The following is a 26,533-nucleotide window of genomic DNA, read 5'->3' as shown; positions in this document are numbered from 1 at the left end:
CTTGTTTCCAGAACCTAAACCAGCAGGAATGGATGGTTATCGAGAGGAATAATTCAATAATTGACCATGGAATCATGGAATGGGTTGGGTTGGGAGGGATCTTGAAGGTCATTCAGTTCCAACCCAACACCTTCCACTCTCCCAGGGTGCTCCAAACCCCACCCAACCTGGACATTTCCAGGAATGAGGAATCCACAACCTCTCTGGCCACCCCTTTTTTTTGACTCTTGTTGAAACATTTCCATGAGGATTTTGTTACACCTTCCATCTTTGCCTCTTCCCACAGAGCAGCTGAGCTTGGGGAGTTGCACAATTCATTTTTAAACCTTCTCCTTGCGGCAGGATGAAATTTTTCCACGTGGATGGGAGAGGTTGAAATGCCCTCTGATCATCCCAAGCTGCTGGATACAATTTCATTGCCTTGATTTATGTAAGAGTGAAATAATGGTTACCTGTCAGAATTGTTCTCTGGAGCGTTCACAGGTTTGAACAACCCTCTCCCCACCCTTTATTGAACACAAATCACTCAGAGTTAAAGGACTTCATTCTCCAAACACCTTTGGCCTCGCTCAAGTGGAGCCTCTTGGTGCTTTTCATGGCTCTTGAAGACCAAAGAAGGCAAAACAAAAACAGAAGAAAGGAGCTGCAATTTTTTATCTTCCTTAATCCCCCCCCCAAAAAAAAAGTAAATTTCAACTTCACGCCCAACCCAACTTCTTGTTGCTGTTTGGATTTTCAAATATCTTGAGCTGTTTAGGCAAAAAGGTGTCCTGGCTCTGCAGTGCACCTGGATGAGAACAAAAGCAGCTGGAATATTTGTGGATTTATGCACATTTGAAGTATTTTCTGCTCAATTGATTGTCTTCTTCCACTAGATGGGGCTTTCTTCATTGATGAGTTCAGCCATTACTTAGCCTTCAAATTCTTTTCCCCATTTAAAAGTGTGGATGTGCCTCAAGGATCAAAGCCCTGAAATGTTTGGGATGTTTGTTTTATTTTATTTTTCCTTTCCATCTTACCTTTATTGGAATTTTGGGGCTTTTTTAGAGGCCTCGAGCGAAGCTGGTGATGTGGTGGCACCAGAATCCACCAAATCCTTTATTGTTTTAAATTTAATTAAAGATAATTAAAGACAAAGCTCCCCCTGGAGCTCTCTGTGGATCATTCCCATCCTTGCTGTGGCACAGTTTGGTCACTAAAATCCAACTTTTTTGGGTTTGATCTGTTCCTTCCCAGATTTTCAAGGAACTTCCACCACCATGTTTTTAAAAGCTAAAGGCAGCACCTGTCCTGCTCCTTATTGATAATTCTCATCATGAGTTTGCCCTGCTGAGGAGAGCCAAAGCAAATTCCCCCATTTCCCTGGCCATAAAAATGAACATTCAGATAGCAAAAAAAAAATTAAATTAAATTAAATTATTTTTGTGGAATTACCTTCATGAGGACAACGTGGAGCTCCTCCTGCACCCTCTGTGGTTCCCTTGTTTTCTGCTCCTTTCACCTCTGCTGTTCCTCAGAACATTTTCTTCCCTTGGATCTTCCACCTGCACACAGGGAAACATTTTGGGGCCAAAAACTCTTCCAAGCCCATCACATCTTCACTGTTCCCCTTGGCTCAGGGTTGTATTCCAGGAGGATTTCAATGGGAATTTTCATCCAGGTTCCTTGAAGTCCTACAACAGATTTGAGCATCCTTAGGACTCAAATTTCAAACAATTTCTGGCTTGAATATGGCAAATTTGAGAAATTAAACCTGGCTCTTTCCTTTTTATTTCCCTCATATGCAAAGGCACGTCCTCCTTTATTTGAGACCATCTCACATTTTAATTTATTTATTTTTTTGGAGTTAATGCATTGTTTTAACGTGTTCCAGTCTGCTCCCCTGCATTTAAATCATCCTTGTGTTTGCAGTCAAGCAGGAGGACAAAAATAACTGCGGGCTCGTGGTGAATCAGTGGAATTTTCCTGCATTTCTCCCCTGGTGACTCCTAGAGAGCACAAATGCTTTTTGCATTTCTGTTTGCAAGAACGAGGTGCTTTCCCTGCTGCATTCCTGTATTTTTCCCTGGTTTTGTCTCGCTGGGATTTGGGGTTGTTTACTCCACCACCAGCAGCCTTGTGGGGTCATAGATCAGTGCTTGCAATGAAGGTTTGAGGGTTTAAAAACCCTGCTGGCAGCTGATTTCAGTGTGGAGATTTGAGGGGAAGGGGTTCAGATCTCCTCAGGGATTTCATTGTCCATTGTGTTTTGCTCATTGTTTTTCCAGCCCTTCTTTCTTTCCTGAAGAAATCCAATTTTTTTTTCTTTTTTTTTTTTTTCCTCCCTTCTCTCTTTATTTTCTTTTGTTGTTGTGGCAGAGGGAAAGCAATTGGAGAGAGAGAGAGAGAGAGAGAGAGAGAGAGGTGGTTGTTTTTTTGAAACCCCACGTTGTTCCCAGTGCCTGCAGTTTTGATAAAATACCTTTTTCCTGCGAGGAGTCAGAAAAGATCTGCTGGAACAGCTCATCCTCCCTTCCCCCCCACTTCTCCTTGGCTTATCAACAGTGCGTCAGTGGAAATTTCCACCCTTTGCTAATGGCAGAGAAAGCACAAAGTTGCAAAGCAGCCTTTGGAGGGAAGGAGGGGGAAAAAACAAAATAAAAAAACAAAACAAAATTAAAAAAAAAAAAATCCTGTCGCTGTTTTAGGAGTGAAAAGCGAGGCAGAAATGGAATTAAATTGTGGATGAGGAGCGGGGATGGCAATGGGATCGGAATCAGCAGCTGGAATTCCTCCCCCCATCCTCCTTCCTGCTAGGTGAGAGGATTTGGGAGGCTGCTTCCCAAGGAGGAGAGTTCAAGTGTCATCTGCTCAATTCCCCAGTGGGCTGGAATGGCTTTAGCAGAGAATCCCGCGTTTTTCAGGGCGCTGCATCCTCAAATCCCGCTGGGCTGCGCTTCCACAAGATTGGCCAGGCTGGAAAATGCTTCCTGCCCCAGTCCTCTGCCTGCTGCAGCCCTCAGAGCAGCTTCTCAAAATCCCAGTGATGCTGGGGGGGTTTGGCAGGAGGAGCCAGCCCAGCAGAGTTCCTCCAGATCCCTGGGATGAGCGATTCCCGTAGCTCAGGCACCCTGGAATTCCGAGCTGGAATGGGCTGGTGCTGCTCCCTTGGCTTCAGGGACAGCCCATTCCAGCTGGGCACCTCTCCTGGAGGAACCTCAGCAGTAGGGTTTTAATTAGGATTTTTTTACCATTCAACCTGTCCCATAAGGAATTCTGGAATTTCTGGGAAGGATTTGGAGATGATTTGAGGCTGTTACGTGGATGCTGGTGTGAGATCAGGGTGGTGGCTGAGGGAAAGTGTCATTCCCATGTTTTCCAGGGGTGGATTCTGCACTCCAGTGGTGCTTCTTGAGTCATTGCTGGCCCCACTGCCAATATTTGGGATGTGATGCAAAAGAATGAACCCAGCACAGCCTGAAGGAGACGAGCAGGGTTTGTTCACGGCCTCACCTCCTGGATTTCCCCTTCAGATTCCCAGTTCCCTTCTGGTCTTGTGGGATTTTCCCTCCAGGATCACCTTGGTGAGCAAGGGATGCTGCTGCTGTGGTTCACTGAGGAAAAATCCAAAATTCCTGGAAAGTCCTCTCTGTCAGGGGCAGTTTTGAGATGAAAGTGGGATGTTTGATCCTGCTTGGATAACGTGCCTTCATTTAAGGGATGCCACTTTTGGGTTGTGTGGTGCTCCATGGGGAGGTGGGATTGGAGAATTGTGGGATTCTGGAATGGGTTGGGCTGGAAAGAACCTTAAAACCCATCCATGGAATGGTTTGGATTGCCAGGGACCCCTCCCACTGTCCCAGGAGCTCCCAATGTCCAGCCTGGCCTTGGGCACTGCCAGGGATCCAGGGGCAGCCCCAGCTGCTCTGGCAATTCCATCCCAGCCCCTGCCCACCCTGCCAGGGAACAATTCCTGCCCAAGATCCCATCCAGCCATCCCTTCTCCTGTGAAATGTTGTGAATGAAGCAGCACTGCCTGTAAAGCTGGAACCAGAACTTTGAAATCATTTTCTCCGGTTTGGAGAGGCAATTCCCAACAGACAGGAGCCAGGGAATGGCTCCCAGTGCCAGAGGGCAGGGCTGGCTGGGATCCTGGGCAGGAATTGATGCACAGGATCTCTTGTGTCCCCTGGCTGGGACAGAGCAGGGAAGTGCAGGACACCCCATTGCTCCCTCAGGTGTGCTGGAGCCAGGAAAACCTGGAAAACTCCAGCTCAGCTCCTGAGGAAGGTGCAGATCTTCAGGAAATGAATTTATTGCAGAAATAACTTTGGCAATTGAGATATCAGTGAGGAGGCACACTGATTCCTGCAGGGTGGTGGTGGCTGTGTCCTCATGGACATCAGGAGAGCTGTGGGGACACCAGAGGGACCTGAGACTGCCACAGGGACAGCAGCAGGGAGCAGCTGGAGCTGGCCCAGCAGGGATTTAGGCTGGGTTTTAGGGCAAGGCTCCTCTTTAGGCTGGGTTTTAGGGCACCCAGAGGCTGCTGGCACTGCCCAGGCTCCCCAGGGAATGGGCACAGCCCAGGGATGCCCAGGCTGGGCTTGTTGGGGGGTCTGGGGGATCCCTGGGGGTTCATTCCCACTCAGGACATTCCATGCTTCAATCCCACTGCTGGATGCTCATCAAGCTCCAGCAGGTTGAAGGTTTAAGCTGTGTTCACATCTAAGATGTGATTTGGGATAAATCCACCTCTTTTTTTTTTTGTTGTTTTAATATTTATTTTTCACATCTGCATTCAGCTCCAAGGCAGAGCTTTGCAGAAGGAATCTTTGTGTGTGTGAATGAGCTTGAGATGTTTCCCACTGGCATCTGTTCCCCAAAAAAAAACCCCTCAGGAATTTGAGGAAGGAGCTGCTCCTGCCATCCTGCCTTGTTTTAAAAATTGTCAAGATGTGGGAATGATTGGAAGAGGAAAAATCAAATTCCTCAATCCTCTTGGGTCAGCAGTGCTGGCCAGAGCTCCAGGAGTGTTGGGACAGCATTCCCAGGGAAAATCTGGGATTGGTGGGTGCCTGGATGATCCTGTGGGACACATTCCTGCTCAGAATATTCCATGATTCCAACAGAATTCAACTGAACTTCTCATCATTGAAAATTTCAATTTCATCATTGAAAATTTCAATTTCATCATTGAAATCAAGCTAACATTGAGCTTTTATTCCAAACAACCCAGGCACCAAAATCCAAAAAAATAAACAACTTAGGAACTCCCATTTAAAAAAAAAAAAATCTCACAGGAGCAGAAAAAACTTAAGAATTCTGTTAAGAAACCTCCTTATTTCCTTGAATTTCAGCTGTTGCAGCTCAGGTATTTTGGTTTATTTGGTGTGTTTGTCATTGCAGGTATTTTCTGATAGATTTGGAGGCTCCCCCTTCCATCGTGTCCCCCATGATGGATCATTTGGGTCGGGACATTGATGTCATCAGAAGGGCTTTTATCAAACACCCCAAGGTGGCCAAGGCAGAAGAATGTGGTGGCATCATCCCAGTCAGCCCTGAAGAGAAACTCTCCTCCAAAAAAAACTGAAAATCTCAAATGTTTCAAACCTTTCTTAATCATTTTTTTTTCTTTTTTTTAATTGCTGCTGTGGAAAAGAATTGTGATAATTCCTGTCCAGCATTAAAAAAAAAAAATCCCTTTATGACCAGGGGATGTGTGTGGTCTATCACAATATCCTCATTATTTTGGTTCAAATAATTGGAATGGTTTTAATCTGGGTGCTTATCTTGATATTTGACAACTCTGCAAATTGATTTGCTTTTCTCTCAGAGCATTATGTTGATAATGAAGATTTCTCCAGCAGCAGGAGGCTATAAATAGCATTTTTTCCAGAGATTACTCCAGAATATGGATATTTACAGGAGAGATTAAGATGTCTGCAGTGGAAATATAGAAATCTAGGATGTGATTTGGTGGGGGGGTTGTTTTGGAGGGGAAAAAAAGGCAATAAAAGTGTGGTTAAAAATAAAACCTGACACGTTTTTTGTTTTTTTAAGTATTAAAAAATCCCCAAACCTGCACTGCCAAAAGCCACCTCATGGTCCTCGAGGTAAATAATGTTCAAAGCACAGGTAAAAAATCCTTTTTACAGAATTCCAGGTGGGAATTAGAAACCCCCCAAGCTTTTGTAGGAGCAGGAGAATCAAAGATGCTTTTTTTGCCATCAAGTGGACATTTCAAACTGGGAAAAACATCAGAATAAAGTGTTCATGTGTCTTTTTTGTCTTTCTTTTGTTGAAAACAGGAGGAAAATCAGTGATATTGTTGTTATGTATAAAGACCTCCTGCTCTCTGATGTAAGTCCAGTGGTTGGATCATTCCTAGGGGGGTTTTGTGCTCTTTTTTTTTCTCTTGGATGTGGAAATTTGGGAAGGAAAATAAGTTCTTCTGAATATCTTCTTTTTTTTATATTTTTTTTTTAAATGCATCAGAAAAAAAAGTAACATCTTACATCTTACTTTAAGAGTTATGAATGTCTGGATTTGTGGGGTTTATTTGTTCAATTTTCATCATGGTTTTTTATTTTTATTTCAATCTGATTTTTTTTTTTATTCTCTTTTTTCCTGGAAAAATCATTGGAAGAACAAAGGGAATGCACTACACACTCCCTGAAGCTAGATCTGTATTAGAGGTGCTTTTACCCAGGCAGAGTTTTCCTTATCCATGATTTTTCCTTGTGGGATACACCTTGGGATGAGCTCAGCCAGGAGGAGCCATGGATTTGGGAATCTGCCCTGAGTTTGGCTCCCTGAGCTGCTGAAAATTCACATTTTTGCTGTAGAAAATGCCAGCTGCAAGAATGTTTCTTACTCAGGGGTTTCTCTGAAGTTTTCCTGGAACAGAAAGTGGACAGAAAACCTGGGGTTTAAAGGGATTTTGCCTCTGACCTGGAATTTGGGACCTGGATTTGGGTTGAGTAGGAAGGGGAATAAATAAGATTTCAACTCGGCTATGTGAAGCTCAGTGAAGGCTGGAAATGTAAAAATGTTATTTGTCCTTTTTCAGCTTCCTTGCTGTAGTTTTAAATTTTGCATTTAATTTGTCCCAATTTCAAGATCAATGGAGAGGCTGAGAATCAACCAAAGTGGGAAACAAATCTGTCTGCAGCTGAATTAGAGAAATGTGGAGTTGTGGATGGGTTGGGAGGGATTTTAGGGATCATCCAGAGCCACCCCAGCCATGGCAGGGACACCTCCCACTGTCCCAGCTGCTCCCAATGTCCAGCCTGGCCTTGGGCACTGCCAGGGATCCAGGGAAATCCTCAACCTTGAGGAAGAATCAATTCAGAATCAATTAATTATATTCATTAATTTAATTAATTAAACATTTTCCTTCAAACTCCAGAAACTCTTCTACCAACCACAACACATTCCAGTAAAAGCTTCCTTTTTACTCTGCAGAATTCTCCTGATCAGAAACTTGCTGAGAAAGAGCTCCCCAGAAGCCCAAGTTGTGTTCCAGCCATGGCTTCCTGATGTGAATATATTTCATCAAGTTCACTTTGAATGTTCATTAGAATTAAGAGTGGAAAGGAAAAAGAATGAAATCCAAACAAAAACAGAGCTGGAGGGAACATCTCCCCTTCTTCCTCCTTCTTCCCTGCTTTTACAGCCTGGGCACGACACCTCAGGGGCTGCGATGTCCCCGTGGTCACTCGGGGTCCCTGCCCAGCTCTGGAAAGAGCTGGAGTGGCAGCTCAGCCAATTTCCCAGAATTGTGGAATCCTGGAATCCCTGGTGCTGGAAAAGCCCTCCCAGCCCATGGAGTCCCAGCTGTGCCCGATGCCCACCTTGTCCCCAGGGCAGAGCCCTGAGTGCCACGTCCAGCCCTTCCTTGGGCACCTCCAGGGATGGGCACTGCAAAGCTCCCTGGGCAGCCCCTGCCAAGGCCTGAGCTCCCTTTCCATGGGCAAATTCCTGCTGCTGTCCACCCTGAGCCTCCCCTGGCCCAGCCTGAGGCCTGAGCTCTCCTCCTGTCCCTGTTCCCTGGCAGCAGAGCCCGACCCCCCCGGCTGTCCCCTCCTGCCAGGGACTTGTGCAGAGCCACAAGGGCCCCCTGAGCCTCCTTTGCTCCAGGCTGAGCCCCTTTCCCAGCTCCCTCAGCCCCTCCTGGGGCTCCACACCCTTCCCAGCTCCGTTCCCTGCCCTGGACACGCTCCAGCCCCTCCAGGGCTCTCCTGCATTCAGCAGGAAAATCCTGGATGCTGTTTGAGCCCTTCAGCTTATTCTGGAATATTTGCCACCATTTGGGGTGAATTAGGATCATTTGTGTCCCTCTTTCTGAGGGATCCATTTCCTATTTTATCCCAGGTTTGGGGGATGACAGGAGCAGGACTCCAGCACCAGAGCTGTCTCAGCACCCAGGTTTATTTATAAACCTCTCCACAGCTGCCTCTCAACTGCAGGTACTATTTTCCTCTAAAGGGATAATTTCTAATAGGGACTTTTAAAATCTTTTTATTGTTTGAATAGGAGGTGGAGTGGGGAGTTCCAATTTGTTAATCCCAGTCAGCTCCCAGACCAAGAGTTGGATATTTTGGGAAGCTGCAACACCGGAATGGAGGTGAGGGGATCAAACTGGAGCAGTCCTGGGACTGAGCAAACAGCTGTGCCAAGAAAAAAAGGCTTTTTTGTGCCCTGAGGGATCATAAATCCCCCTGGAGGAAGGGAAACCTTGGGATGAGTTCCACCTTTTTTGATTGTCCACAGCCCAGTTTGTCCAGGGGTTCTGAGAAGCTCTGGATCTCCAAGAGTGAAATTTCAGGACACTGGAGAGCCAGAGGAGCCGTGCAGCCAAACCATGGCCTGAAATGTCCAGTTTGAGAATTGAGTGAACAATTCCATGACCATTCCCAAAGGTCTGAGCAGTTGGAACACCAGGATTTGAGTTTTATTTCCCAAAAAATCCAACAGTGATGCTCCTCATCCCTTCCTCAGGTTGTCTGAGGGTAGAAAATGAGGAGTTTTCTGCTCCTAAATCCTCTGGGTTTTTTGTTTGTGGATTTTGGGGATACACAGCCTTGGGGAAAATGATTCAAATAACAACTGGAAGCTCTGGCTTGGAAAGGTTTGCTCAGCCAACAAATGGGGAAGATCTTGGGAATGTCCTCAATCCCTCTCTTTTCCTGAACTTTTCTCTTCCATGGGGGAATTTTGCACTCTGGAGGTTTCTCCAGCAGGCTGAGGGCACTGCACCATCAAAGAATTTCACTGCCCTGATCCTGGGAAGTTTGAGCACACAAGGATTTTCTCCCTGAATCCAGAGTGCACCAAAATCCCTTTTGCTGGCAGGGTGAGCATAAAGAACTGCAGGATCTTCTGTTTCAGGGTCACTCTGGAAATCCAGCAGCAGCCAGGGAGGTGTTGCTTGGGAAGTCATCCAGGGAAGGATTGGAATGGCAGAAGTCAGCCTGGCTCATGGGCTCCTGCAGCTGGATCTGGGATTTGATCCCTGAAACTCATCCCTGTCCCTTGGTGGGATCAGCTCCGTTTGCTGGGTTGTTGTTGAGGAAGGAAGACTTTGGGATACAAACCAGGGCTGTTGGAGTCAGGAATTTCTTTTAGGATGTGACCGGGTTCTTTCTGCCCAAAGAGTCTCCCAGGACGTGTCCAGCCCAGGATCTCCATTCTCTCATGGAATCACAAACTGGTTTGGGTGGGGAGGGATTTTAGGGATCATCCAGAGCCCCCCAGCCATGGCAGGGACACCTCCCACTGTCCCAGCTGCTCCCAATGTCCAGCCTGGCCTTGGGCACTGCCAGGGATCCAGGGGCAGCCCCAGCTGCTCTGGCAATTCCATCCCAGCCCCTGCCCACCCTGCCAGGGAACAATTCCTGCCCAAGATCCCATCTGAACCTCGTCCCTCTCAGTTTGAATCCATTCCACTTTTCAGGCTCCTTTTAGGTTCTGGAAAGCTCCAATTTTAAGACAAACCCCTCCCCAGCTATTTTCAACTTAAAGCCTGGAAGCACAAGCTTAAAAATCATCAGCATTGTTTAAAATATGAGGGGTTTTAATTGGCCTTTGAGATTTTTATGATTCACTTCTCTCCAGCTTGGGTGCTGGCAGGATTTTCCTGGAACATCCCACTGAAGAGCCTTTGGAAAAACACAAACTCCAGCAAACGAGATGCTTGATAAGGAGGCAGCACCCATGGAAGAGGGGGAGCTTGGCACTGACAGATTCCACTCCTGAAGTATTCCAGGTTGCTTTCTCCAAGGATGTTTTCCTGGGAGGGGTTGGATGCTGGGAGCTTTAATCCCTGCTGGGCTTGGGTCGTGCTTGGGCTGCCAAGTCGGGCGTGTGTGGAGGGTGCTGCTGGCACGGAGGGAATCTGGCTTGGGAAAATCCTGAGGGGTGTTTTGTGGGATGGTGAGACTCCACTGAATCTGTAAGAGGCCCCCAGCTGAGGTTTGGAGGAACAGAGGAGTTGGGGATGCTCAGGGAAGCTGTGGCTGCTCCCTGGAAGTGTCCAAGGTTGGACAGAGGGGCAGTGGAAGTTGTCAGGGATGGGATGGGGTGATTTAAATTCCCTCCCTACCCAAACCATTCCATAATTCCATGTACCCTGACAGTGCAGTGCACTTTATCCCAAGAGGAATCCCTCAGCCACCTCAGCAGGGTTCCAGAATTGGGAATTCTGCTGCTGAAGCCTCACAAGAAGCTTCTCTGCAGTCTGGTGGAGATGTCCAACATTCCTTGGGGAATGTCCAACAACTTCAGGGCTCTCCAGGGCTGCTCAGCTCAGCTCAGTTTTGTGCTGAGGGCAGATGTAAAGTCACAGGTAGGGAGGAAAATGCTTTCAGTTGGATTTTCCCTCCCCAATTCCCCTTGGAAGCAGTGGAGGAGGCTCGTGGCACACCTCATGCCCTCACAGCCTGGCTGTTCCCCGGTTTTGGGTGACAGCAGGGTGACAATGACATCTGTGGGACCTGGGAGAGCCAGGAGGGAGCCAGGAGCAGGATGCTCCATCATTATCCCAGTGATGCACAGGCAGCATTCTCACTCTTCTGCTCAGGGAATGGTGGGAACAAAATATTCCTTAAATATTAAAGATGAAGGGACTTCAGCTCCTGGCACAGGCATGAAGGATCCTCCAAGCTGCTCACTCCGAGGGTAGGGTATTCCCAGTTGTCCCAGCCACTGGAAAGAGCAGAGAATTTGCTCTGATAATCCCTGGGATCCCCTATAAATAATTCCCTGCCCACTACTGAGAACAAAACAATTCCAGAAGAGCTGCACCCAGCCCAAAAGGGAAGAGAAGCAAAACCAAAACTGACCTGGTGCAGCTGGTGCTGCTCAGATTTGTTTGGGATTGCAGCAGGATGATCACCAGGAAGGAAAAGCTGTGGAATCTTGGGCTGGAAAAGGAGTTCTGCGAGAAACTCCAGAGCCAAAGGCTTTGTTTGTTATGCAGGACATGGGCAGAGCTGGAGTGGGAGTTGGGGGTGTTGGGTCGTGCTCCTCATCCCTGGCACTGTCCAAGGTTGGACACTGGGGCTTGGAGCAGCCTGGGACTCATCCCTGCCCGTGGAATGAGATGAGTTTAAGCTTCCTTCCAGCCCAAACCATTCCATGATTCCATGACTTTCCCTTCTTTTTGTGTCCTATTAAGCTGTCCTCATCCCAGCCCACACGTTTTCCCTTTTCCAGTTCTCTCCCCATCCCCTGGGAGTGGGGCAGGGAATGGTCTGGGTGGGCTTTGGCTGCCAGGCTGAACCATGAGATCCCTTTTGGTGCCCAACGGGGTGCTCCAGGGGTTGAGATCCCAGAATCCCAAAATCCCAGAATCCCAAAATCCCAGAATGAGCAGGTCTGGAAGGGCCCTCTGGAGATCACCCAGGCAGGGTCACCCTGAGCAGGTGACACAGGAACACATCCAGGTGGCTTTGGGATGTCTCCAGAGAGGGAGAATCCATCACCTCCCTGGGCAGCTGCTCCAGGGCTCCATGGAAAGAGATTCTTCCTCTCTTTGGGGTGGAATTTGTTGTGTTTCGGTTTCATGGCCACTGCTCCTCGTCCTGTCACTGGCACCGCTGGAAATACAACAAAATTCTGACTAAAATGTGTTAAAACAGATTTATTAAGAGCATTTTTTTTGCATCAGTTTCGTAGTCTCTGATCACCAGGGTGATTTATTTGCTCTCAGAGTTGTGGTGTTTATTGGTTGTTGTTTATTTGATTTATTTGCTCTCAGGGCCGAGGTGTTCCCAGACCTGCTCCAGGTGACGCCTCCCTGGTTGCTCCCTGCTTGTCCCCTCGGAGGGTGGGTGAAGGTTCTCACTTCTCTGGGCTGTGAGGTGAGGAAATTCCTGGTGGTGGGACTAATCCAGAGCTGATCTCTGTGTGCTGGGAGCCATCACTTGGAATTCCAGAATCCCAGAATTCCAGACTGGTTTGGGTTGGGAGGGACCTCAAAGCCCATCCAGAGCCACCCCAGCCATGGCAGGGACACCTCCCACTGTCCCAGGAGCTCCCAATGTCCAGCCTGGCCTTGGGCACTGCCAGGGATCCAGGGGCAGCCCCAGCTGCTCTGGCAATTCCATCCCAGCCCCTGCCCACCCTGCCAGGGAACAATTCCTGCCCAAGATCCCAAGATCCAGCCCTGCCCTCTGCCACTGGCAGCCATTCCCTGGCTCCTGTTCCTCCATCTCTTGTCTCCAGTCCCTCTCCAGCTCTCCTGGATCTCTTTAGGTGCTGATTTCCCTGATTTCTCTGTGCTGCCAGGGTGAATCACTGCTGAGAAATCCAGCATTTCTCCCTGTGTAGGATTTTCTGCTCCTCCGCTGACTCTGAGTAATCCAAGTGACTGGAGAGGGTTGTAAATCCCAGCATCCCAATCCCCGCTGCCCGGGACATTCCTGCTGACCTCGGGGAGCTCTAAAAACAGCTGTGGTCTAAAACCCCTCCTTAATTGCACTGTGAGGAGCACGAGCCCCCTCCCAGGGTTATTCTGGTGGGAATTCCGCAGTCCCTAAACGCTGGCATTTAGGAAAGGACAATAGTGGTGTTCCTCATGTGAGAACCCACAGAAATGTGATGGCTTCTTTCAATGAGAAGTGTGGCCAAACCACAGAGCCCAGCTGGAGTCCCATGGCAGGGGGGGGGTTGACCAGAAATATTTGCTGAGGGATTTTTGGGAGGATGAAATCAAGTCCAGGGCTTGAGACACCAAGGTGCCTCGCTCCTGCAGACACGTGCATTCTTTGTTTTCACAGAATTGTGGAATCCTGAAATTCCTGGTGCTGGAAAAGCCCTCCCAGCCCATGGAGTCCCAGCTGTGCCCGATGCCCACCTTGTCCCCAGGGCAGAGCCCTGAGTGCCACGTCCAGCCCTTCCTTGGGCACCTCCAGGGATGGGCACTGCAAAGCTCCCTGGGCAGCCCCTGCCAAGGCCTGAGCTCCCTTTCCATGGGCAAATTCCTGCTGCTGTCCACCCTGAGCCTCCCCTGGCCCAGCCTGAGGCCTGAGCTCTCCTCCTGTCCCTGTTCCCTGGCAGCAGAGCCCGACCCCCCCGGCTGTCCCCTCCTGCCAGGGACTTGTGCAGAGCCACAAGGGCCCCCTGAGCCTCCTTTGCTCCAGGCTGAGCCCCTTTCCCAGCTCCCTCAGCCCCTCCTGGGGCTCCAGCCCCTTCCCAGCTCCGTTCCCTGCCCTGGACACGCTCCAGCCCCTCCAGGGCTCTCCTGCAGGGACCAGAACTGGACCCTCCTGTCAGGGAGTTGAAGTTTTATTTCCATGTCATTGATTTTTCTTGGGCCAGGGGGTGAACCTGTGTTCACTTTGCTTTCCCTGTTGATCTCACTCCAGCTCAACAGCTCACTCAGTTCCATCCAGCTCCAAAAATCAGAGCTTTCTGCAGAGTTCTCCTGAAAGATTCCTAACAAACATTCCTTGGAAAATAATGAGAAAGCAGCTCTTGGCAGAAAGAAGACTTTCCAGGTGGCCAATTAAGTTTAACGAGTTTTCTGCTCTTTTTGTGTTCCTTATTTGAAAATACCTCGTGGGGTTGTTTGGGAGCCTTCTGGAGTTTGGGGAAGGCTGCTGGCTTCTCCAGGCTGCCGTGATTTAGGGAGGCTTAGGGAGAGATGAAGACTTTCTGTGAGTTGAGATAAACAGATGTTGTTTGTTTGTGACATCTCCCAGAGTGCTGGCCCTGCCTGGGAGCTCACACAGGACTGAGATGGAAATGTCTGGATCCTCTTTTGTCCCTTGGCCAGTTCTTTGTAGGTTTTTCTCCAGTGCTTGCTTTTTTCTTTGATTATTTTTTTTTCTTTTTTTATTGGTACAAAGAAGTTTAATTTTAGTTTTTAATTTGAGCTTCATTGTCAGGAACCAAACCAATCCTCTTCCTATGACAGGAAACTGCACTTTGGAGGTATTTGTACTTTTTTTTTTTCTTTCAAGCTGCATCAGGTGCCTCCTATAATTAAATTAATTTCCACGTATTCTTCTTCAGTTCTCTCATCCCTCCTTCAGCGCATTCCTGAAGCAATTGCAGCTCTTTGGAATTCTTCTCATTGAGTGTTTCTGCCATTGGCAATGCCAGGGAGCTGCCTGAGGAATGTTCTGTCCCTGGATTTCTGGGGTCGAGCCCAGGGGTGCCCAGGTGGCCAAGAAGGCCAAGAACACCCTGGGCTGGGTGAGGAATTGTCCAGCAGGAGCAGGGCAGGGATTGTCCCTCTGTGCTGGCTCTGAGAGGCCCCTCGAGGGCTGGCTCCAGTTGTGGCTGGTGCAGGAGAGCCCTGGAGGGGCTGGAGCATGTCCAGGGCAGAGAACGGAGCTGGGAAGGGTCTGGAGCCCCAGGAGGGGCTGAGGGAGCTGGGAAAGGGGCTCAGCCTGGAGCAAAGGAGGCTCAGGGGGCCCTTGTGGCTCTGCACAAGTCCCTGGCAGGAGGGGACAGCCGGGGGGGAGTCGGGCTGTGCTGCCGTGTCCCAAGGGAAAGGAGGAGAGGAAATGGCCTCAAATGGCACCAGGAGAGGCTCAGGTTGGAGATTGGAAAGAAAATTTCCCTGGAAGAGCGGTCAGGCCTTGGGATGAGCTGCCCGGGGAGGTTTGGAGTCGCTGGGAGTGTCCCAGAGGAGTCTGGATGTGGCCCTTGGGGACAGGGTTTGGGGTGATGCTGGTGCTGCTGGGTGATCCTGAAGGGCTCTTCCCACCTCAGTCTTTCTGTTATTCTGGGATATTCCCTGCAGAGATTATGGAGCAGAGCAGGTGCCTCTCAGTTCCCAGTAACCACCATTTTTATTGGAATGTTTTCCAGTGAAATCAGGGCAATATTAAGATACAAATCAGGCATTCTGCAGCTTCCAAGCTTCCAACATTTGTTTCCCTCCCAAGATGCTGTGGGGTTCTGCTGTCACTGTCCCTGATTCCATCCCATTCTGGAATCTTCCTGGAACAGGTTCTCCAAATCCAGCCTTGACCATGGGGCTGCTCCTGGGGATGGAGCTTCTCTTCTCTTCTCTTCTCTTCTCTTCTCTTCTCTTCTCTTCTCTTCTCTTCTCTTCTCTTCTCTTCTCTTCTCTTCTCTTCTCTTCTCTTCTCTTCTCTTCTCTTCTCTTCTCTTCTCTTCTCTTCTCTTTCTCTTCTCTTCTCTTCTCTTCTCTTCTCTTCTCTTCTCTTCTCTTCCCTTCCCTTCCCTTCCCTTCCCTTCCCTTCCCTTCCCTTCCCTTCCCTTCCCTTCCCTTCCCTTCCCTTCCCTTCCCTTCCCTTCCCTTCCCTTCCCTTCCCTTCCCTTCCCTTCCCTTCCCTTCCCTTCCCTTCCCTTCCCTTCCCTTCCCTTCCCTTCCCTTCCCTTCCCTTCCCTTCCCTTCCCTTCCCTTCCCTTCCCTTCCCTTCCCTTCCCTTCCCTTCCCTTCCCTTCCCTTCCCTTCCCTTCCCTTCCCTTCCCTTCCCTTCCCTTCCCTTCCCTTCCCTTCCCTTCCCTTCCCTTCCCTTCCCTTCCCTTCCCTTCCCTTCCCTTCCCTTCCCTTCCCTTCCCTTCCCTTCCCTTCCCTTCCCTTCCCTTCCCTTCCCTTCCCTTCCCTTCCCTTCCCTTCCCTTCCCTTCCCTTCCCTTCCCTTCCCTTCCCTTCCCTTCCCTTCCCTTCCCTTCCCTTCCCTTCCCTTCCCTTCCCTTCCCTTCCCTTCCCTTCCCTTCCCTTCCCTTCCCTTCCCTTCCCTTCCCTTCCCTTCCCTTCCCTTCCCTTCCCTTCCCTTCCCTTCCCTTCCCTTCCCTTCCCTTCCCTTCCCTTCCCTTCCCTTCCCTTCCCTTCCCTTTTCCAGTTCTCCTGGAATTTTAATTTATCCCAGAGCACCCCAGGTCACCTGAAGGGAACCCTTGGAGATGAGGGGTGGTTGTTCATGAGGAGTGACACAGAAGTGTTGCAGAAATGAGGAGAATTTGGAATCATGGAATTTTTTTTAATCACTTCCTTCCCTTTGAGGGACACAATTCCCGGGCCAGTTCCTTTTTTATTGCTGCTCTCCCAGGAGTGGCCGCTCCAGCTTCAAAGGGAGAGGTTTTTACCACCCAGGTGGAGCCAGATTTGGGATCAAAAATCACCACAGGATCAAACGTGGCTCTTTTCCTCCCGCTGCACCTTTTGTGTGAGAAACAACCTCATTTTCCATAATTGTGCTGGGGCTTTTTATTTAAAAATTATTTTTATTCTGTTTTATTTTGGATTTTTCTGGGTTTTCAGCTATTCCTAGGAATTGTTGGGGAAAAATACTTATTTTATATAATTATTGTGGGGATTTTGACTTAAAAATATTTTTTATTGTGTTTTATTTCGTATTTTTCACAGTTTTCAGCTATTTCTGGGTATTGTATCTGGTGTTGTACACACAGAGTGACACCCAGTTCAAACATCCCATCACTTCCATTCGATTCTTTTAATTTGATTCTCAAATAATTTAGAGTAACTTCTGCTGAGAGCTGACTGAAATATTTCATCTTCCTTTCTTTCCTGTGTCAAAGCACCAAACTATCCTATGAGGGGAAAAAAAGATGTTTTGATCAGTTCCAGGCAGCAACTGCCCTTAATGCTGTTAAAAATAGAACTTTTGGGTAAAAGAGAAGGAGATTTAAATGATGCTGTGTCATGTTATGACATGCTGGTATTAGTCAGTGCATAATTCCATTGATTAGTCATGAAATAACAGGAAAATACGAAGTAAGAGAATTTCTATAAGATCAGATATAGTTTAAAATGAAGATTGAAAGGTTTATAATGGACTCCAGCAACCAGGTTAAATTGAAGCAATTAAAGCCAGGTTTAATTCTTGTTTTATTCTGGATTGGGCATTTCTTGGGAAATTACTGAAAAACTTTTATGGAATTATGGAATATCCTGAGTGGGAATAAACCCCCAGGGATCACCCAGTGCCACCAACAAGCCCAGCCTGGGCCTCCCTGGGCTGTGCCCATTCCCTGGGGAGCCTGGGCAGTGCCAGCAGCCTCTGGGTGCTCTAAAACCCAGCCTAAATCCCTGCTGGGCCAGCTCCAGCTGCTCCCTCTGATTTAATATTTGGATTGATCCCAAAATTAAAAATCAAAACTTTGATGAGAAAAGAAGTTCGGAGTTTGGGTCAGCTCTGAAATGAAGGTTTGTGCTTGGAACTTCAGTCAAAAGATTATTTCAGGTAATTTCTTTTTTCTTGTTCGTATTTTATGATTTCATAATGGTCCAAAAATGCCCCTGGATCCCTGGCAGTGCCCAAGGCCAGGCTGGACATTGGGAGCTCCTGGGACAGTGGGAGGTGTCCCTGCCATGGCAGGGCTGGCACTAAAGGGGCTCTGAGGTCCCTCCCAACCCAAATCCTTCTGGGATTCTGTGATTCCAGCCAAAGTCTGAGCCTGGATGAGCAGAGGATGATGATGGAGAGGTCACAGATTCCCCTGACTGCTCCTTTCCCCTGGAATGCTCATGGAGTCCATGGCACTGCAGCTGTGCCTGACGGAGCGGCTGAGAACTGAACTGGGAAACAAATCTGTTTGCAGCTGAATTAGAGAAATGTGGAATTGTGGATGGGTTGGGAGGGATTTTAGGGATCATCTCATCCCAGCCCTGCCATGGCAGGGACACCTCCCACTGTCCCAGCTGCTCCCAATGTCCAGCCTGGCCTTGGGCACTGCCAGGGATCCAGGGGCAGCCCCAGCTGCTCTGGCAATTCCATCCCAGCCCCTTCCTAACCTCTCACAGGAAAGGATTTTTTCAGGACTCCATTTGAGTGAAGTTCTGGGAACACCTTGTTCTCTTGTTCAAACTGGTTTAACTACGAGCTCTTGGTGGTGTTTGACTTGGTTCAGCTTCCTGAAAAAAATCCAGAACTGTGCAGCCTCCCAGGCATTGAAACAGGGCCTGGGTTTAATGGATTTGTTTATTTCCATAAGGACCTGATGTGATTTCACTCAGGCTCAGCGAGGTAAACCTGTGAAGTGGTTTAATCTCAGTGCTGGGCTGGAGCCTAAGCCACGATTGCTGGCACAGAACCCTGGGATGGCTCAGGCTGGAAGGGCCCACAGAGCTCACCTGGTGCCACCTCTGGGCACGGATTGTGGATATTGTGGAACATCCCCAGGAGGAGACTCCAGCCCCTCTCTGGGCACTGCCCAGGGCACAAGTTGTGCTCCTGTGCAGGGGGAATTGCTGGGCTCAGCCCCTGCCCGTGGCTCTGGTGCCATTGCTGGGCCTGGAGCAGAGCCTGGGCCTGCTCTGCCCCTCCTGCACCCAGGGACGGACAGGGATGGACAGGGATGGACAGGGGCGGACAGGGATGGACAGGGACAGCCAGGGATGGACAGGGATGGACAGGGAGGCACAGGGACGGACAGGGATGGACAGGGATGGACAGGGATGGACAGGGACAGCCAGGGATGGACAGGGATGGACAGGGATGGACAGGGACACCCAGGAACACCCAGGGACACTCAGGGACACTCAGGGACAGCCAGGGATGGACTGGACAGGGATGGACAGGGACACCCCAGAGACACCCAGGGACACCCAGGGATGGACAGGGATGGACAGGGATGGACAGGGACACCCAAGGGACACGCCAGGGACACCCCAGGGACACACAGGGTCAGCCAGAAGCACCCAGGGACAGCAGGAGTTGGAGCTGGGCAGGATCTCCATTGTTGCTCCAAGCCAGGAGCCGAGCACACTTTGCTCCAAACCCTTCTCTTGACCTGAACCGAGGCACAAATGGAGACAAATCCTGCACAGACCTCGAGCTGATTTGTTTGAATTCTTTGGGTTATTTGTTTTTCATGCTCCAGTTCGGCTCTTCTGATCTCCCTCTTCTCTCTTGCTCCCAGTCATTTATCATTCCCTTCATTAGAAGTCTTCCAAACATGCCACTGCCTGCTAGGGCAGCCTAAATCCCCTCCTGGAGTTCCCCATGGAGCCATCTGTTCTTTCCTTCGGCCTTTTATTAATGAACTCCCCTCGGTGATGACTTGGGGTGGCCCCAGGTGCCGTTTCTGTTCCCTAATTCCCCTGATCTGTGAGTCTGAACACAGAGTCCCTGTGCAGCTCCCCTCCCTCCCCCTGGAGCAATTGGACACTTTGGGATGTCTTTGTCAGAGTTGATTATTTAAGCCCTTACAGCAGCCTTGTTCCACAAGTGTCATTTCTCCTCTATTGTTCCCTGGTCCTCCTTCTCCTTGGCTTGGAAGCAAAGCAGGACAAGCAATTACTCTCAGCTGCTTCCTGGCTGGAATGAGGGGGTGGAAGGGGTTCCTGAAGTGTTCCAGGGGATGGAGCAGGGCTGGGACACTTCACCTGGATGGAGAACCTTGCTCAGGGTCATATCTGCCCTCACAGCAGTGTAGGACAGGCAGCTCTGCAGCCAGGAAAAGTCACCTCAGAGGGAATCCCAGAATCCCAGAATGATTTGGGTTGGAAGGGATTTTAAGGATCATCCAGTGCCATGACAGGGACACCTCCCACTGCCCCAGGTGTCTCCCAAGTCCCATCCAACCTGACCTTGGCAATGAGAATTTATCCTTTATTTTCAGTCTAAGGCTGTAGAAGACGTTTGTGATTTGCCCTCTTTGGCTGCCCCTCACTCAGTCCTTTTCAAGTTCCCTTTCCAGAGGGCCCAGATTCCTTTGGAAGTGGATTTGTATATCCCAGCCTGGTGTTTGCACTGCACAATCCCATGGATGGTTCTCTGGGAACAGTTCCCTCAGTTGTGCTCAGCAACTCAGAGCCCTGGGAAGGGCTGGATTCCTTACTGGAAAATTCAGGTTGTTCTGGCATCTTCCTGCACACCCTTTGCAGCCTCATACCCTGAATGTGTCAGGTGCATAAAAGCCTGAATTTGGAATCCCCAATTTTAACATCAAATCAAAATTGCCTAATTTTGCTCACAGGAAAGATGTGGAACTCTTGGAACAAGTCCAGAGGAGCCACAGAGCTGCTCCAGGGCTGGAGCCCTCTGGAGCCAGGCTGGGAGAGCTGGGGGTGCTCAGCTGGAGAGGAGAAGCTCCAGGGAGAGCTCAGAGCCCCTTGCAGGGCCTGAAGGAGCCCCAGGAAAGCTGGAGAGAGACAATTGCCAAGGGCTGCAGGAATTGCCAGGAGCCAGGGAATGGCTGCCAGTGGCAGAGGGCAGGGCTGGATCTTGGGATCTTGGGCAGGAATTGTTCCCTGGCAGGGTGGGCAGGGGCTGGGATGGAATTGCCAGAGCAGCTGGGGCTGCCCCTGGATCCCTGGCAGTGCCCAAGGCCAGGCTGGACATTGGGAGCAGCTGGGACAGTGGGAGGTGTCCCTGGCCATGGATCTGGATATGGATGAGCTTCAAGGTCTCTCCTAACCCAAAGCATTCCATGATTTTATAATTGAGGCCTGCCTCCAACAGCAGCTTAACTAAAGCCCTGGTTGTGCTCATGGACATGGTTGGGAGCACCTGTGGGATGGGGTTTGTGTCTGGAAGGCACCAGAAAGACATTCCATGGAATTCTGGGTTTTACCTAACTCAGCAAATTTTTACTTCTGTAAAAATCCAAACAAATCCTTTGGCTGAGAACAAAAATGTCACAGTGAATGTGCCTGGGGTGGGACTTTAGAAGGAGGCAATTCCTCAGGTGTTTTCCCATTTCTGCATGTTTTCCCTGAGTGCAGGGTGAAGGATTTTTGGGAGGCAGAGGGGACCTCTGCTCCTGAGGGATTATTTGGGGTTTCCAGCAGGCCAAGGTGGGGATTTTGGCTCCTGCTCTTCCTGCTTGGCCCTCTGTAGGTTCCAGTGTGGGTTTGATCCAGTTCCTGGGAATGCTGCCTGAGACAATCCATCCCAATTTTCTCGAATTGGGCTCTAATTAAGGTGGGCAGACAGAGGTGGAGCAGACCAGGTTTGATAGTTTGCTCCTTACCCAGCTGGGTGTTCCAAAGGGAATTGCTGCTGCTCCAGGTGCTGCCAGCTCCTCCTCTCATCCCAGGCATTCCAAATCTTCCTTCTTGGCTGGATTTTTCCTGTTGTTCAGTTGGAAAACTGCAACAAGCTCAGGTTTCCCTTCCAGCTGAGCCTTTACTGAAGCAAAATTGAATTATTCATTGCTCCTTTATGGGCTGATAAAGAGCTGTCACAGAGCATGGATTAAGCCTTGGACTGCTGGATTTTTCCCTTTTTTTATTATTTCCTGAGGAATCTGAAGCTTCACATCCCCTCTTGGGTTTTTTTTCCCTAAATGAATGAGGTATCACTTGAGGTTGAAACCTAAACTGCTGCTCCCCTCCCTTACCCCCGAGGAGAGGTTGGATCCAGCTCATCCTCTTGACTCCAAACCTCAGTGCCTTGGATATTCAATGACATTCCAGCCTGGACCACACCAGGAGCTCTGTGCTGGGCATCTCAGCTCCAGAGCCGGCCACTTCTCCCTTCAATTCCTCCTGTCATGTGGGCCCTGCGGTGCTGGAGGGCAATGTTTGACCTAAAAAATGAAGGAATTATTTTCAGATGTCCCCCCCCCAAAGAGTGGCACTTCCAGCCCTGGCGAAGTGGTGGCATCTTAAAACAATTGATTGGGAGAAGTGGTGGCAGCTTTCCCAGCAGCTCCCTGGCACGGAGCTGGGGGAGCTTTCCTTGCTGAGGAGGAGGCTCCATGTGGGAACTGCCAGGGGACAGTGGGCAAGTGGAGCTTGCTTGGATGGTTTCCAACCCCTTGATCCCAGGAAATGAGAATCCCGGGAACTTTCTGGCTCGGGCAGGGAGGAGGAATCAATGGAGGAGGATTGGGAGCTCCCTGAGCTTCCATAATTTGGGTTTTAAGACCTTTTCTGAGCTCTCCTCACCACGTGCTCCACCAACCAGGGGTTTTCCTTATCCAAGTGCCTTTTATTTCCATTTTAAGGTGGCAGAAGATATTTGGAACTTGCCCTCCTTGGTTGCCCAGCAGCTCAGGACTCTCCAAGTTCCCTTTTCAGAGTGATTTGGAGGTGGATTTGAATATTCCAGCCTGTACAATTTGACAGCTGATTATCTGGGAACAGTAGTTGTTGTTATTACAACTCATTTTATTATATTTCTTTGTTATTAGTATTGTTATTATTATTATTTTGATTTATTATCGAGTTATTATAATAATGATTATAATGATGATAGTGATAATGATAATGATAATAATAATAATAATAATAATAATAATAATAATAATAATAATAATAATAATAGTAATAATGAGGAGTTATTACCTCACTGGTGCTCACCAACTGGGAACCTGCAGGCAGGTGTCCTGATAAGAACTGGAAAGGTCTGGGAGGGTTTTAGCTCAGGAGTTTGAGCTTTTCCCTGTGGCCTGGGCCAAACTCCACAGTGATATGAGGCAGGAAGAGTGCTCCAGGCAGGGATGGGGATCTGGAGCTCCTGGGGTTGAAATTGGATTTGTGCTGCCTCACAATGGGAACTTGTTAAATCCTAAAGTTCTCTCTGGGTTCCTGGTGGCAGGGGAATGATGCAGTTGGGGCTGGGAATGGTGGAAAACTGTGCAGAGCCACAAGGGCCCCCTGAGCCTCCTTTGCTCCAGGCTGAGCCCCTTTCCCAGCTCCCTCAGCCCCTCCTGGGGCTCCAAACCCTTCCCAGCTCCGTTCCCTGCCCTGGAGCTCTGTTACCAGCTCAGAGCTCTTTGCTATCAGTGATTATCAATTTTATTGCTGATAACAGTTCCTACACCAACCTTGGCTCTCTGGGCTTTGGGTTGCACCAGAAATCTTCTTTTAAAGACATTTCCACATGCCACTGGAGCCCAAGAGGACACTAAGCTCCAAAGCAAGACAATCCCACAAGATTCAGCATTTCCATGAACTCTCCTCAGCTGCTTCTGGGATTTGCAGTCCTTGAACTCCATAAACATTTTACGTCCAATTCACGCTTGACCTCAAACTTCTCCAGAGGCTGAATCCTGCCCTGGGCTGACTCTGCCAAGCTCAGTGGAAATTTTCAAGTACATTTCTGGATTTCTGGTGCTGCCTCTTCTCATGGAAGGCCCCAACAGGACTGGAAAAAACCAAAATGTGTGTTTTCCTCTTCTTTATCTCCAGGAGCATCCAGTATTTAAATGATCCTGTTTTTTTACAAAATACGGCTCTGCTCTTTGCCCCAGTGAGTTTGAGTGGCAGGAAATTCCCCAGGATTTTTCTGGACATCTTTGGGAAGTATTTCCTTTCATTAGTTCCAAATGGATGGAGCTGGAATCTCCTCCAGGGTGTGCCTGTGGCTCCTCAGGGGCTGCAGGACCGTGGGTATTAATGTGGGTATTAATGTGGGTTTTATCATCTCCTGAGCAGCAGCAAAGCACAAATCTGGTGAGGAGCGAGTGATTTTCTCCAACAGAATGGAGTTTTTCAATCTTGCTGTAATCCTGCTCCTAAATCTCATCAGCCAGGATGACTTTTTAATATCATTTGTGTCCAGAAAATTGAAATCTAGAAAATAGCAGGTTTTTTCCAGGGGAGAGGAATGAGTTAGAAAAATGCCATTAGTCTGCAACCTGATTTGTGGCCCTCTCATCCCACACTCTTGTGCACAGTCATGCTGCAGCTAGAAAATCAAAAAACAGGATGGGAGGCCTTTATTAAACCACTCACAAGGTCTAAATGTGGAATTAAATCCATTTCTGGCCAATCTGTGGCAATGTGACACCATGGGAACTTCACGGGCTGCATTTCAAGTGCAAATCTCAACTTTTGCAGCATTTGGCCACAAAATTTGGTGCAGTTCAGGTCTTGTTCCAATGTCAGTTGGATGGAACAGGGATCTCATTATTTTCCCTTTGTGCTCCAGAATTGTTGGCTCAGATGGGAAAAAGCTGTGTTGGCATCCAGGTGAGCTGTGCCCAGATTCCCTGCTGGCCGTGAGCAAATCCCAGGGGAATTTCAGAGGTGGGGAAATGTTGGCTTGGGAGAATCACAGGATGGAGTCAGGGAAGGGTTTGGGATGGAAGGGTCTGCAAAGGGCATCCAATCCAACCCTCTGTGAGTGGGGATGCCACTCACTATCCCAGCCTGGCCTTGGGCACTGCCAGGGATCCAGGGGCAGCCCCAGCTGCTCTGGCAATTCCATCCCAGCCCCTGCCCACCCTGCCAGGGAACAATTCCTGCCCAAGATCCCAAGATCCAGCCCTGCCCTCTGCCACTGGCAGCCATTCCCTGGCTCCTGGCAATTCCTGCAGCCCTTGGCAATTGTCTCTCTCCAGCTTTCCTGGGGCTCCTTCAGGCCCTGCAAGGCCACCCTGAGCTCAGCCCAAAGCTTCTCCTGGCCAGGCTGAACAATGGCAGCTGTGCCAGCCTTTCCTGCCAGCAGAGCTGCTCCATCCCTCTGCTCATCCTGGAGCCTCCTCTGGGCTCTCTCCAGCAGCTCCAGCTGCTCCCTGTGCTGGGAATTCCAGAGCTGGACCCAGCTCTGCAGGTGGGGTCTCACCTCAGGGGGCTCAGGGCACAATCCCAATCCCTTTCCTGCTGCCCACCCTCTCCCAGAGCTGCTCCCTCTGCTCATCCCAGCCTGGATTGATCCCAGGGGTTGTCCCAGTCCGGGTTCAGCACCAGTGCTCGGCTTTTCCCAAAGGATTTGAAGGCCAAAATGTGGGACACGGGAGGAGCTGCTGCCACTGAGGAGCCACAGAGAGAAATTCCTGCTCCTCTCCCGTTGGGCACCAGCTCTGCCCAGACACTTTCATCGCTCCAATTTCCTAAGGAGGGAACAACATTGTCTGCCCTGCCCTGAGGGAAGTGTTGTGAAAATAAAGGAATGGGAGTTGTGAAAATAAAGGAATTGGAGTTGTGCAAGGCCAGAGAAGCAGCTTTTCAAAGGTGTTTATTCAAATACAGACAAATGTGTAGGGCAATAGAAGCAAACACTCCCAGCAATGCTGGGCCTCGTTATTCCAAACTCCATTTAAACTTCTGGCTGCATTTCTGGGCTCCTGAAGAAACTGAGGAGTCTTTAGGCCTTGGAAAAGCCTTGGAATGGCACCCAAAGAGAAATCAGTAAGGAAGCGAACAAGTGTGTATTTAAGGATATAAGGAAGTTTACTGTGGGAGATAAGGACTTTCTTTGGAGGCAGTTGGAATTGTGTGCTGTAAATAATGTTTGCAAACACGGGATGGTTGTGGGAAAACAAACTGGAAAAATTGTTGGGAGAGTGTGGCCAGTGCCACATGTGGAGGGAGCATGGGCTGGAGGCAAAACCTCACAGGGCTGGGTCATAAAGAACTCTTATCTGAGGGTGTTGAGAGGAGAGAGGGAAATGGGGCTTCTGCAGCCCCACTGTGGGTTTGAAGGGAGCCATTCCCAGTGCAGATTCCTGGGTTGTTTGGGAAATAACAGGAAAGGGATTGCATGGCAGGATGGAGCCAGGTGGGGATGGGGCTCTGCTGCCAGGGAACAGGGACAGGAGGAGAGCTCAGGCCTCAGGCTGGGCCAGGGGAGGCTCAGGGTGGACAGCAGCAGGAATTTGCCCATGGAAAGGGAGCTCAGGCCTTGGCAGGGGCTGCCCAGGGAGCTTTGCAGTGCCCATCCCTGGAGGTGCCCAAGGAAGGGCTGGACGTGGCACTCAGGGCTCTGCCCTGGGGACAAGGTGGGCATCGGGCACAGCTGGGACTCCATGGGCTGGGAGGGCTTTTCCAGCACCAGGATCCAGGGATTCCATGAACATTTCACTGCTGAAACTGAGGAAGTTTCTCCTAAGGATGTGTGTTTTCCCCAAGATTTATAATGAAATTCACTTGGACTTTGATGGCAGAAGATAAAACCGTGTCACAAATAAACCAAATCTCAGGCTTCTGCTAAATTTTAAGATCCTGGGAATAGCAAAGCTCTCCAGAGGGAAATTCCTTCCAGTGATACGACAATTTACCATCTCCAACTTTCCTCCTGGGAAACTGCACAATGAAATCAGCTGAACCTTTCAGAACAAACAAGAAACAGAATTTTACCTGAGTTCAGTGCCCGTCCCACCAAATTTCATCCCAAATTATTGAAGTTTGCTGAGGTGACAGATCCAGAAAATCA

At 49.4% G+C, this 26,533-nt stretch overlaps 2 protein-coding genes across 2 annotated transcripts in view; both read left to right on the top strand.

Moving 5' to 3' along the window:
• Positions 1-6,160, top strand: part of MRPS6 (mitochondrial ribosomal protein S6) — a 44,961-nt gene extending 38,801 nt beyond the window's left edge. Inside the window, exon 3 of the mRNA XM_058843482.1 lies at positions 5,389-6,160. Within this exon, the coding sequence (XP_058699465.1) occupies positions 5,389-5,572 (184 nt within the window). The 3' untranslated portion in view covers positions 5,573-6,160. The remainder of the gene's footprint in view (positions 1-5,388) is intronic.
• The window catches only part of LOC131581151 (trifunctional purine biosynthetic protein adenosine-3-like), a 310,961-nt gene that overhangs the window by 11,585 nt on the left and 272,843 nt on the right, over positions 1-26,533 (top strand). The gene's annotated exons all lie outside the window — the stretch shown is intronic.

The sequence above is a fragment of the Poecile atricapillus genome, chromosome 1 (genome assembly GCF_030490865.1).
Source record: "Poecile atricapillus isolate bPoeAtr1 chromosome 1, bPoeAtr1.hap1, whole genome shotgun sequence".
NCBI classification, from domain to species: Eukaryota; Metazoa; Chordata; class Aves; order Passeriformes; family Paridae; genus Poecile; species Poecile atricapillus.
This window is presented reverse-complemented; position numbering and strand designations above follow the sequence as displayed.